Source organism: Rhipicephalus microplus, chromosome 8, assembly GCF_043290135.1.
Source record: "Rhipicephalus microplus isolate Deutch F79 chromosome 8, USDA_Rmic, whole genome shotgun sequence".
NCBI lineage: Eukaryota > Metazoa > Arthropoda > Arachnida > Ixodida > Ixodidae > Rhipicephalus > Rhipicephalus microplus.
The window spans coordinates 49,277,129-49,289,461 of NC_134707.1; the positions used below are offsets into that span (position 1 = coordinate 49,277,129).

Genomic DNA, 12,333 nt, shown 5'->3' on the forward strand with positions numbered 1-12,333 from the left:
AAACTTGGTATGTTAGGTCTCTGGCTCCTTCAGGACGCAATGTACTTCATATTTACTAGTTAGAAGCCACGTAGGCCTGAGTAAAAGCTGTCCAAATTCATGGCATCACGGCGTTTTGTGCAAGAGTTTGTAGGTGGCTTCGTCATTCGTATTTCTGTTCTTGTGCGTTTATTGTTTAATAAATGCCTTTTCGAGGTAAACACAATGATTTTGGACTCCTGAGATGGCAACGTACTGATACCAGAAAACCATTTCTCTTTATATCGTTTCCGTTTAGTAAGCAGTCACAGTGAATCGAAGTGGATTTGTAGGCTTGGTCCTTTTATAGACATCAACAAATACCTAATTCACTGGTAATTCAAGACATATGGCACTTATAGAATCGTCTCTATGTGACCTTTACTTACGCGATAATTACGTATGGTGTATTTATGTATGATATACTTATGATACTTGCGTTACAGCTGTTCGCCATAAAAAGCGACATATAAATGGAAAATGTGGTTCGGCGATTCTTTGAAAATCATCTAGCCAGCTCTTTCAGACGCCACTGATCTTAGGGTGGCTTCCAGAATTATGTTTGAATACTGACTGCTGTATAGGTAAGAATCTCTCATTGCTGAAGTTGAAATGTCAGCAATGATGCCAATGCGTCGGCCTAAAAGTTTAGCGGAATTTCGCGACGTCAAATTTCCATCTTTTTGTATGGGCCTTTAAACCTTAATAACAATTGTAGCGATTGTTTGCTGTTCGTCAAATCGACAAGAATTAGAAAGAAGTATTTCCGGTGTCTTCGAACTTTTTAGGTCGTAGAGCTTATATGCGTCATCACACAAAAGGTTCGGCGTCATCGAGAAGTGGTACAGCAAGAAATAGCACAAACCTCAAAATACATTGGCTCTAGGCGCGTGTGACCCACGTGTTCCCTGCGTTTTTGCAGCGCTCATGTTACTAAAAAAATTGTGGACCATTTCTCAGGCATCGCCGCTACTCTCCCCCTGCAAGAGGGTTAAGAAAGGAGAGTAGCGCATTTCGCTTCGTCCCCAAAGGAATACTATGCCATGTCCGGCCACAGTGAAACATTTCGACCCCATGTTCACGGGAGAGTGCCAGCACTGTGGCGAAGTGACAGACACCTATCACATGGTCTGGGCCTGCCGAGATAATCAAGCCATTACTCCTAACACGAATCTATAGGCGAGAGGACTCGGAGGCGGCCGTGCTCGGCTTCTCAGACCTTCAGGCCCAGCAGGCCTTGGTCCAAACTGCCAGGACGGTGGCTTTAACCAATATAATCCCGGAATAGAAACTCCAGCTAGTCTGTAGGGTGCTCTAAAGAGGTCATACACCTCTCTTTTTTGTGAACAAATGCTTTTCACTCCCACCACCACCACCACCCCGAAGTGAACCCTGATGGGATGTGAAGAGCCCCGCCGTAGTGGTATAGTAGCTAAGGTACTCGGCTGCTGACCTGCTAGGTTGTGTGATCGAATCTCGGCCACGGTGGCAGTATTTTCGATGAAGGCGAAAATGCTGTAGGCCCGCGTGCTCAGATTTGTGTGCACGCTCAAGAACCCGACGTTGTCGAAATTTCCGGAGCCGTCTACTACGGTGTCTCTCATATTCATATGGTGGTTTTGGGGCGTCAAAGCTCACATATCAATCAATCAATCAATCAATCAATCAATCAATCAATGGCATGCGAAGCAGCAGTGGTGCGCACGGCGTTGACCCGGTTTAAACGGGCGTCGATGCGGGTGCGCGAAGAACGATTTGAAGCGAAAATCAATGTAGCATTTACTCGAGTAGACATTTCTTTGAAGCGCAAAGACATGAGAGGTGGGGAGTAACTTTCATGGCAGATAAACGAGCGAGCGAAAGAGTGTTCCCATTCGATGTGCGGTCGATCGTTGGGGGCGATGGAGAGGGTGAAGCAAGATATAGGTGTGTTGCGAGCGGGTGCAAGAGCCGGCTGCTACGGGCTCTGCGCCGAGCGTGCTGCGAGTGAGAGAACCGGGTGAGGGGAACGTCAGGTCAACGCGCAGCTGTGGCGTGACCTACTGGGGCACCACTCCAACACCTGAGGCGAGGGGAATGTGTAGCGGTGCGTTCGTACGCACACACGTACGAACGGATGCACGTGTGTACAGCGTTACACACTTGAGTCAAAGAGCTGCTCCGCGTCTAAAAAAATGAAGTTACATTCTCCTGAAGCTTAACTCGAGGCGATCACGAGTTTTAACGTACTGTTATTTTGTGGTGCCAGCGCGAAAAAAGGGCTCTTTTAAAAAGTTCTGTTTGGTTTCACCGCCGTGTCTACTTAAGTGCGCAGTTTTAAGCTGTACATAAACATGCACACGCGTAAACACATCCATGATCACCAGCTTATTTGTGTCATAATTAAAATACAATCTCCGGGCCTCTTCATATGATATCGAGTTGACCTTGTCTTTAAGCGTAGAAGTTTGTCTACTTGTTGTCTAGTTTGTTAATCTTGTCCATTCGGGTGATGTGTAGTTTGCGCTTTGTCTTTTTATCTAATGAGTTGTTCGTTTCGATAGAATTTTGGTTTACATCAGGCGCTTGTACTTTCGTGTTCTCCGTTTGTTTCTGTCAATTTTAAGCTACCAAGTTATCCAAATGGCCCTCGACTGATCCCACACAGTGATTTCAAGTCCAGCCCAATATGTTAGACCAGTTGGTGCATAGCTACTTTGAAAGGCCTGGTGCATGGTACGATGCCGTTCTTTACGTCGCTTCAGTTAAGGGCGGAGCTGTGGCTAGTTATAGTGCTAACAACAAATGGGTGTCCGCACGTGAAGCTCCAGTTCCCTGATACATTTATAGATGGCGTGACTGCCCCGGTCACGGGAAAGGCGTTAGCCGCACATTGAAATGGGTCAAAGTAAGTTCGAGCGAGAATAGGGCCACACACTGTAAATCAGATTGCACCGTTAAGGGTGCTTGCTTTGTCTTTAATAAACACACTAGAATAAGGGTGCTTCGAACACTCAAAACACCCTTTTCATGAGTATTTAGAAACACCAAACCTCACATGCAACGGGTGTTCTTGTTTGTCAAAACACCTTTATCCTAGAGTGTTAGTTATAGACATCAAAAAGCACCCTTCAGGGTGCAAACAGGTTTTCAGCGCACGTAACTGCAACAGAGAAGGGTGTAGCAGCAGCTTCTGGGCGTTCTTTTCCGTGAACCTCTTTCATTCAAAATGACGTTATCGTGGACATCCGCACAAAATCGTAAAGCACCACAGAATGCGCTAGTGAAATGAGGGACAACCAGTGCTGCGCTCTTCCTGCAGATTTCACACTGGGTGGAACTGATGTGGGTCAATTTTCAACTGTGAAGCTATTTTAGTCAACGCTTTCATGTCCGCGGTCATCGTAGATTGTGAATCGTTGCGAGATTTACCAACAGGACATTACAATTGCAGGTACTATACTGTGGCCTTTTCGTCCCTAGCGTTTTTGCGCAGCCGATCATCACATTGCGTCACAAACTCACTGAGCGCTCCGTTCTTCGCGTCAATGCAGTTGGTTTGAAACCATCGTCACCGTTAACCTATGATGTTTCTGCGTTTTCTTCCGAGCTTCAGCACCATTTATTTGTACAAGCAAGTTATTTCGCACTTTTTTCCAAGCGCGCATACATATCTGGAATTTTGAACAAACCTCCCGAAAAGACACTTTCTTTTGCACGCCTTTCTGTCAATATATTAAGGAAATTTCAATATTTAGTTTATGTAATGAACACTCCTTTCTGTCATTACATATAATTGCAAGCTTGTATTTGCTCAATTAGACATTTTTTCATCTCTTTGCAAGGTGAATGCACATTTTTGAATGTTACTGAAACATCACGTGTAAAGATAACACGTGATGTTGTAATTTTCTGCGTACTGTGCTTGCGGTATGTTTCTGCCTTGCTGCCAGGGTGGCACGACCAAGTCAGGCATCACTTAGCCTTTAGTCGTGTCCCCAAGGCAATCTTGTTCCATTTTGCCTTGAATAAAGCAAACCAAACCGAACCGAACCAAACCAGCACAGGCTCAGTTTTTATTTCTCACCAATTTCTGTTGAATATCCAGGCCTGTGATCATTGACTCTTATTCCTGAGACGTATGTCTACTTTTGTTCCGCTTCCTAAGTATTTCTATTTTTATTTATTTATTGTTTATTTCGCGCAACCCCTTTCTTCTTTAAGACATCAGAAGTAGGGGCTGTCACAAAAAAATGATTAAGCAATCTAACTGTTGGTGTAACAAAAAAACGCAACGACATCCAATAAAACGCCAAATATACAAATTTTTAAATTATTATTTAATGCAGTGGTCAGAATAAATAAAGACAATGTAGCAAAAATAAAATTTTAATCAACAATTTCAGAATGCGAACAAAAGTGCATCTTCACACAATGGTGTGGTCGAACAACAACAAAAAAGGCCTTTAATACTTTTTGTGTATATCACATGCCACATCAGAAACATCTCATGTCTTAATAATGACATCGGCATACGTCGACACAGCGCGAAGCAGAGAGCGAATTCCGTTGCACGAGCTCCAGCAGTCGTCGGCAGGTCAAGAAACTTATAGCCCATCCGGGACGCTGTATCTGCAAAAAAAAAAGACGATAAAATGTTTCGCTAGAAGGAAACCAATCGACGAGGCCTCATAAAATATCGCTTACCACTGGTGTGCTTCTTTATCATATTAGTTTTTTGGCTGTTTCACGGGTGGACGACCCATATATACATTCGCTTGAACTCTAGAACTGGGGTCATTAGCGCCTGATTAGCGGCGTGTTAAAAGCGCGCGCATCTGCTGATGTAGAAGCGTGACGAGGTCGTTGCTTCAATATGCAAGTTCGATGTCGCTTTGCTTCCTTTTAACAGATTCATCTATATTCGGCCACAACCTAAGAAAAATGTACGCTGCGCCTGTTGTGAAGCTTTCACAGCAGATATACTCAGACTTTGAAGCTTGTGGCTCCGACTGCAGGGGAACTCTTTGTTCAAAGACTAACATGCTCTGGCGATGTCCCGCATGACCTTCTCTCTAGTGAAGCCGCATCAGGGGAGGCCATCAGATTCACGGTACTCCGAAGGCAAGTCCAGGCTATTGAGAATGTCCAAAATAGGGCGGGGCGTCATGGCGTTCTGTACTCTATACGTGAATGAAGCCAGTGGGCCGCTCCTAATGTAATATTTACACAACGGACGAGATCGCGCACTACGGACGAATCAATCACGTGACGTCAGACATGATTAAGATCTCTAGCAGCCTTTTTTATATTTAAAATTTTTGTTGTTCAAGACGTCAGGTAGTTTCCCACGCCGCAGTGGTCTAGTCGTAATTGTGCTGGACTGCTAACCTGAAGGTTGCAGGATCGAATTCCGACCGCGGGAGCTGCATCTCTAAGAAGATGATATGCTGAAGGCTCTTTATTAGGGCGTCTGTCATGATCGTATTTTTTTGAAACGTTAAACCCGCAATATTTACTTTATATAGCTGTTACTGAGAGTATTACTATAATATTATTATTAGTATTGCTACTGTTGTAATGGGCCCTGAAAACTGCAGCCTACAGCTGAGATGAAACATCAGGGAAGAGGACAGTGCTTGCAGGGAGAGATACAACACAGCATGAAATGCCGACGGTGATTATCAACGTAAAAGGCGCATTGTGGTTAGAAAAGAATGTCATCACAAATCATATCTGTTCTCATCACTCATGCTATGCATGTGAGAGGCCATGCAAAAAATACACCAATTCAGGCATTTAATTTTCTTTTGAGATATGGAGCCTTCACGTTGACAGCCGCATGCAGTCTGCAAGTCTGATGTTTTCCTGCTTGAGCCGCCGGACTGCTTCGCCTGTCTATTATGAGGTGATCGCTCAAGTCACGGACTCCCTTTGTGTTTGCGCGCCTATTCATTGCGGCTCGTTAAAGCTGATTGACTCGACTTCAACGCCGCTACATTTGTGAGGGCAGCTTCTCAGCTTTTCGTGATAGGCTGCCGGAATATCCACTATGCAATGCCCTTGAAAACAGGTCCATCTTTGAGTGGCTGTGAAATTCAGAGCGGGTGATAGTCAGAGGTCGCATTCCACCGGGTGAAAGCTTAAACATGGTTCACTAAAAAAACAATAGCACAGAGGTGAGGGATACAAAACACAGCGCAAACTATCAATTGAAAATTGATTGATTGATTGATTGATTGATTTGTGTGGTTTAACGTCCCAACACCACCATATAATTACGAGACACACCGTAGGAGAGGGCTCCGGAAATTTCGACCACCTCAGGTTCTTTAACCTGCACCCAAATCTGAGCACTCGGGCCTACAACGTTTACGCCTCCATCGGAAATGCAGCCGCCGCAGCCGGGATTCGATCCCGCGACCTGCGTGTCAGCAGCCAAGTACCTTAGCCACTAGATCACCACGGCGGGGTGATTGAAGATTTATTGACTCAACAGGCATATATAAGCGAATAGATGAAGACGTCTTGATGAAAGGGTTAGGTAAGCAGACTAGGTTTTTTTTATAATGCGTTTTCAGGAAAGGTAAGTCAGCGGCAAGTAACCTGACCAAAAATTTCGTGACACGAACATCACCTACCTTGCTGATAAAATATGCTTATTAAATTTCGCGAGCTACCCTATACTTTATAATATAGATTTTACCGTCGTATTACTGAATAATGGCATGCACCCAGATTCATTATATTGCAAAGAAAGGTTACAACATGGTCGCCCAGCAGTCTGTTCTTCCCTGTTGTTAATCAGCGGGTGTCAATGAGTGGTTGCTAGTTAGCGGTTGCCAGTCAGTAAATGCCAGTCAGTAAATGCCAGTCAGTAATTGTCAGTTAGTGATTGCCAGTCAGTGATTGCCAGTCAGTGATTGCCAGTCGGTGATTGCAAGTCGGTGATTGCTAGCCGGTGATTGCCAGCCGGTGATTGCCAGCCGGTCATTGCCAGTCGGTGATTGCCAGTCGGTGATTGCCAGTCGGTGATTGCCAGTCGGTGATTGCCAGTCGGTGATGGCCAGTCGGCGATTGCCAGTCGGCGATTGCCAGTCGGCGATGGCCAGTCGGCGATGGCCAGTCGGCGATGGCCAGTCGGCGATGGCCAGTCGGCGATGGCCAGTCGGCGATGGCCAGTCGGCGATGGCCAGTCGGCGATGGCCAGTCGGCGATGGCCAGTCGGCGATGGCCAGTCGGCGATGGCCAGTCGGTGATTGCCAGTCGGTGATTGCCAGTCGGTGATGGCCAGTCGGTGATTGCCAGTCGGTGATTGCCAGTCGGTGATGGCCAGTCGGTGCCCCGCCGCGGTGGTCTAGTGGCTAAGGTACTCGGCTGCTAACCCGCAGAGCGCGGGTTCGAATCCCGGCTGCGGCGGCTGCATTTCCGATGGAGGCGGAAATGTTGTAGGCCCGTGTGCTCAGATTTGGGTGCACGTTAAAGAACCCCAGGTGGTCTAAATTTCCGGAGCCCTCCACTACGGCGTCTCTCATAATCATATAGTGGTTTTGGGACGTCAAACCCCACATATCAATCAATGGCCAGTCGGTGATGGCCAGTCTGTGATGGCCAGTCTGTGATGGCCAGTCTGTGATGGCCAGTCTGTGATGGCCAGTCGGTGATGGCCAGTCGGTGATGGCCAGTCGGTGATGGCCAGTCGGTGATGGCCAGTCGGTGATGGCCAGTCGGTGATGGCCAGTCGGTGATGGCCAGTCGGTGATGGCCAGTCGGTGATTGCCAGTCGGTGATTGCCAGTCGGTGATGGCCAGTCGGTGCCCCGCCGCGGTGGTCTAGTGGCTAAGGTACTCAGCTGCTGACCCGCAGAGCGCGGGTTCGAATCCCAGCTACGGCGGCTGCATTTCCGATGGAGGCGGAAATGTTGTAGGCCCGTGTGCTCAGATTTGGGTGCACGTTAAAGAACCCCAGGTGGTCTAAATTTTCGGAGCCCTCCACTACGGCGTCTCTCATAATCATATAGTGGTTTTGGGACATTAAACCTCACATATCAATCAATGGCCAGTCGGTGATGGCCAGTCGGTGATGGCCAGTCGGTGATGGCCAGTCGGTGATCGCCAGTCGATGATCGCCAGTCGGTGATCGCCAGTCGGCGATGGCCAGTCGGTGATGGCCAGTCGGTGATCGCCAGTCGGTGAATTTTGCTAGTCGGAGACTTATGGTGACGAGGATTTTTAGCTTGACATAGCAGACAGTGTACATAATGTTTAAACAATTATTTATCTTGTACTTGCAAATATTTGTTGTGCAACTCAATATATTTTATTAAACTCGCTTCGAAAAGATGCTTCTCGCATGTAATTTAATATTTTGCATTTTGTTTAAAAGAAACTTTAGCTTGACATAACTTGGTATAACACACAATATTTAAGTGTTTATTATTCTTGTACTTTGAAATGTTTGTTGTGAAACACAATATAATTTCTTCGAATCAGATCGAGCGGATGTCTCGCGCAGGTAATGTAAATCGACATTTGATATGTGTTTACCGAGAGCATTATCTTGACATAGCTTGACAACTAGACACTATTTAAATAATTATTTATCTTGTACTTGGAGCAGTGGGCTGTACACAATATATTTTATTCAACTCACTTCGAGCGGATGTATCTCGCATGTAATTTAAAATAGTATTTGAGTTACGTTTAGGAGGAACTTTAGCTTGACATAGCTTGACAAAGTACATGACATTTAAATAATTCATCTTCTACTAAGTATTATGTAGTGCACAACAAAAATATAAATAAATATTTATGTTGTACTTAGAAATATTTTTATGACACAAATAATTTATTCTAACACTTCCAATTGCATCGTATGTTGCCTCTGGGGCCTCAACATCAATGTATGTAAGTGTCACATATTCAAGCTATCAATCATAACGCGTGTCCCAAAAGAACCTACCAGTGTCTTCCAATGGCAAGTTTGCGTTGTTTCATACGGTTAATAGGCATTGCAGATTCCCGTATTAGTTGCGTAGGTATGTGTGCTCTGTATCGAAAAATAACACTCTTTTCATGACTTATCCGGGCAGACAAATTAAAGCAATTGCTTCTCTCTTACAGGCTCCATACTTTACCGGACGCCAAGTTGTGAAGTGGTTTTCTTGGATGTACAAAATAACGTAAATACTGTGAAGCATTTTTACCATAGTGACCTTTTAGCACTAACTGCATTTCGCATTGTTTGTATGTTGGTGAGATTTTATTAGTAGTACTTGTCTGTGCGAAATATGGGCCACATTGCATTTTAGGTGGAGGCGAAAATGCTGTAGGCCCGGGTGCTCCGATTTGCGTGCACGTTAAAGAACCCCAGGTGGTCGAAATTTTTGGAGCCCTCCACTACGACGTCTCTCATAACCATATGGTGGTTTTAAGGACGTTAAACCCCACATATCATCATAATATAGGCCACGTTACGGATCCGGGTGTACTGACACTCGGTTAAATAGTTTCAATTGTCCGCCGTGGTGGTCCGAGGGTTACGCTTCTCAGATACTGGCCCGAATGTCGCGGTTTTGATCCCAGCTGCAGCAGTCATATTTCGGCAGAAGCGAAATGGTAGTGACCAGTTTGCTGCGCGATGACACAGCACGGTAAGGAACATCAGATGATCGAAACATCCGGAGTACTTGGCTATGGCGTCCGTCGTAATAGCGTTTGGTTCTAAAACTCAGAAGCTATGATGTTATTATTATTATTATTATTATTATTATTATTATTATTATTATTATTATTATTATTATTATTATTTGGTAGTTACAACTGCCCATTTCTTCATAAGCAAATAAATACGTCGAAAGTTTCAAGAATGCTGACCAATTTGAAAATACGTTTATTTGTTTTTTCTGAAGAATAAACATATTTTTTACCAGTGAATACCACTGTTTTTGTTTTTCTTTTTGCATTGCACGTGGCCAGCAGGTAACTACCGTATGTAATATAAGCGGCTGGTTGAATTTGGTTTGTAAGGAAGTACAGCAAGACAAACCATACACCAATCAGATAATGATTTACACTGTAGATACAATTCAATGTGGTAAACTTTACTCGATAATATTATAACAGTAGCGCTTAATTCAATGTGGTAAACTTTACTCGATAATATTATAACAGTAGCGCTTCCGTTCCGTTTAGTTTGAATAATCTTGACAATATTTCAGATTAATTTCAGGTATTGAAAAACAATTTATTCTAATACGTAATGTAAAGGGCTGTACTAGCATCTGATAACGTGTTCCTGCACGTTTTTCTCGTTTTCTATGCTGCTCATTGGCATATGCCTTTCAAAGTTTTCACCAATGTTTCATATTTAGCGTACTAATATTTGTCAGACTCTAGACTTCAAAAAATACCCATTGCTCTTGTACATTATCTTATTTACCTTTCGACACTACATGATAAAGCAATGCGATGGGTTTGTATAATATACAAACAAAAATTATGCCTGATTTTGTACCCAGCAGAATCTTCAGAAACGATCGATGTTTATGTGAGCTAGAACTCACGCGGAATACATCGTATTTTGCACAATTCCCTACAAGCAACTGTTATCTACTATGCACCTCCAAGGTTGAATTTGCAATCTAGAAAAATACATCAACCTCGCATCTCCAATAATAATATATAGTGGCGCTATGCACAGTAGAAGTGCTGCTCCCATCCCCTGAATTCAAAGTTAACGCTTAAGGCGTTCTCATTTACTTTTTTTATCTTTGTAACTGCAACTGAAAAACTTTTACACATCGCCGTCTCCTCTCTACTGGCCTCCTACTCCGCCCTGAAGAGTTTTTTTTTTTTTTAGATTACAAATACAGCTGATAAAGTCGATGCATATCACGCTACAATCTAAAAAAAAAGCAGCAAGAAAGTACTGACCACCGGCATAGTTCCGGAACCCAATGAAACTTAAGTTAATTTTATTATTTTCTAGCCACTGGCACCCATTCATCCTCAATTAGTAAGCTTCTACACCCGCAGGTCGCGGGTTCGATTCCCGGCTGCGGCGGCTGCATTTCCGATGGAGGCGGAAATGTTGTAGGCCCGTGTACTCAGATTTGGGTGCACGTTAAAGAACCCTAGGTGGTCAAAATTTCTGAAGCCCTCCACTACGGCGTCTCTCATAATCAAATGGTGGTTTTGGGACGTCAAACCCCACAAATCAATCAATTAGTAAGCTTCTACACTCGCGGACAACGTTTCTTGGCAACGAAGTGGCAACGAAGGGAGCTTTACAGAGCCAAATCACGCTTATCCTTACCAATAATTACAGTAGCCTCACGATTTTGTCCGTATCTTCCGCGGCAGCTATAAAAAAAATGCAGCCTGCATCTTCTCACGGGGGGAACTCGAGTAAAAGGTGTCACAGAGTTGGGGGGGGGGGGAGGTATAGCTTGAATGTTGCGTATTTAGGTATGGTTTGGGAGGGATTGATCTCTATTTCGTCTTTATTTTGTTCTTATTTATTGAATAAAGGAAAAGCGTTGCCTTCAACGTGAAGCAAAAAAAATGCCCGCAGCTTCCCTCGGGGGAACACTGAGGAGGATGCGGAGCATATAATTGGTTAACGGGGTGTTAAAGTGTGACTTACTTGGGTCGATGGCTAAATTGGTTAACGTGGTTGTGAAATGGGGTGTTAAATTGCGACTTACTTGGGTCGCTGGCTAAATTGGTTAACGTGGTTGTAGGAGGGATGTTAAATGAGTGAACACGTACGACACGTATGCGAAAGGGCGGTGTTTATTTATTGCGACGAACTTTGAGCACGATGGCTTTTAGATGCCACTTTGGCCGGCGCTGGTCGAAGGGACGTCGATCATTGCGACCTCGGACGTCGACGCGCCGTACAAACCAACCGACGAGCGGCAACTGAGCGAGCGAGCACTGACCTTGAGTATATATACAGCGCGACGGCGCATGCACTGTCAGCTGTCGAATGTTCGAGAAGGGGGAGAAGCGCAACGGCGCATGCGCGCGCGTCAGCTGCCGATGTTCTCGAAGCGCGACGGCGCATGCGCGCGCGTCAGCTGCCGATGATCTCGAAGCGCGACGGCGCATGCACGCTACATTATACAGCTAGCGAATGTTCGTGAAGAGGAGAAGCGCACGCGGTGTGTAGAGGAGGAAGGGACGCACAGATGGTGGAAGAAGGAGGAGGAAGCTTGCGGACGGCGCCGCACTACAAGCCTCTAGTATTAGATGCTCCGCATCTAAAACCAAGTAAAGACGCCCTTGACTGAATTACTAACGTGCGACCCAGTCCCTACATGCACGGGATGGC

At 45.0% G+C, this 12,333-nt stretch overlaps 1 protein-coding gene across 4 annotated transcripts in view; it reads left to right on the forward strand.

Annotated features, from left to right (window-relative positions):
* The window catches only part of Pld (Phospholipase D), a 176,710-nt gene that overhangs the window by 18,571 nt on the left and 145,806 nt on the right, over window positions 1-12,333 (forward strand). For 3 of the 4 annotated variants that reach the window (XM_075871756.1, XM_075871754.1, XM_075871758.1), the window contains exon 2: window positions 9,120-9,178. The exons of the other annotated variant lie outside the window; for it this stretch is intronic. In XM_075871756.1, the coding sequence (XP_075727871.1) occupies window positions 9,165-9,178 (14 nt within the window). In that variant the 5' untranslated portion in view covers window positions 9,120-9,164. The remainder of the gene's footprint in view (window positions 1-9,119; window positions 9,179-12,333) is intronic. 4 annotated transcript variants of the gene reach the window in all.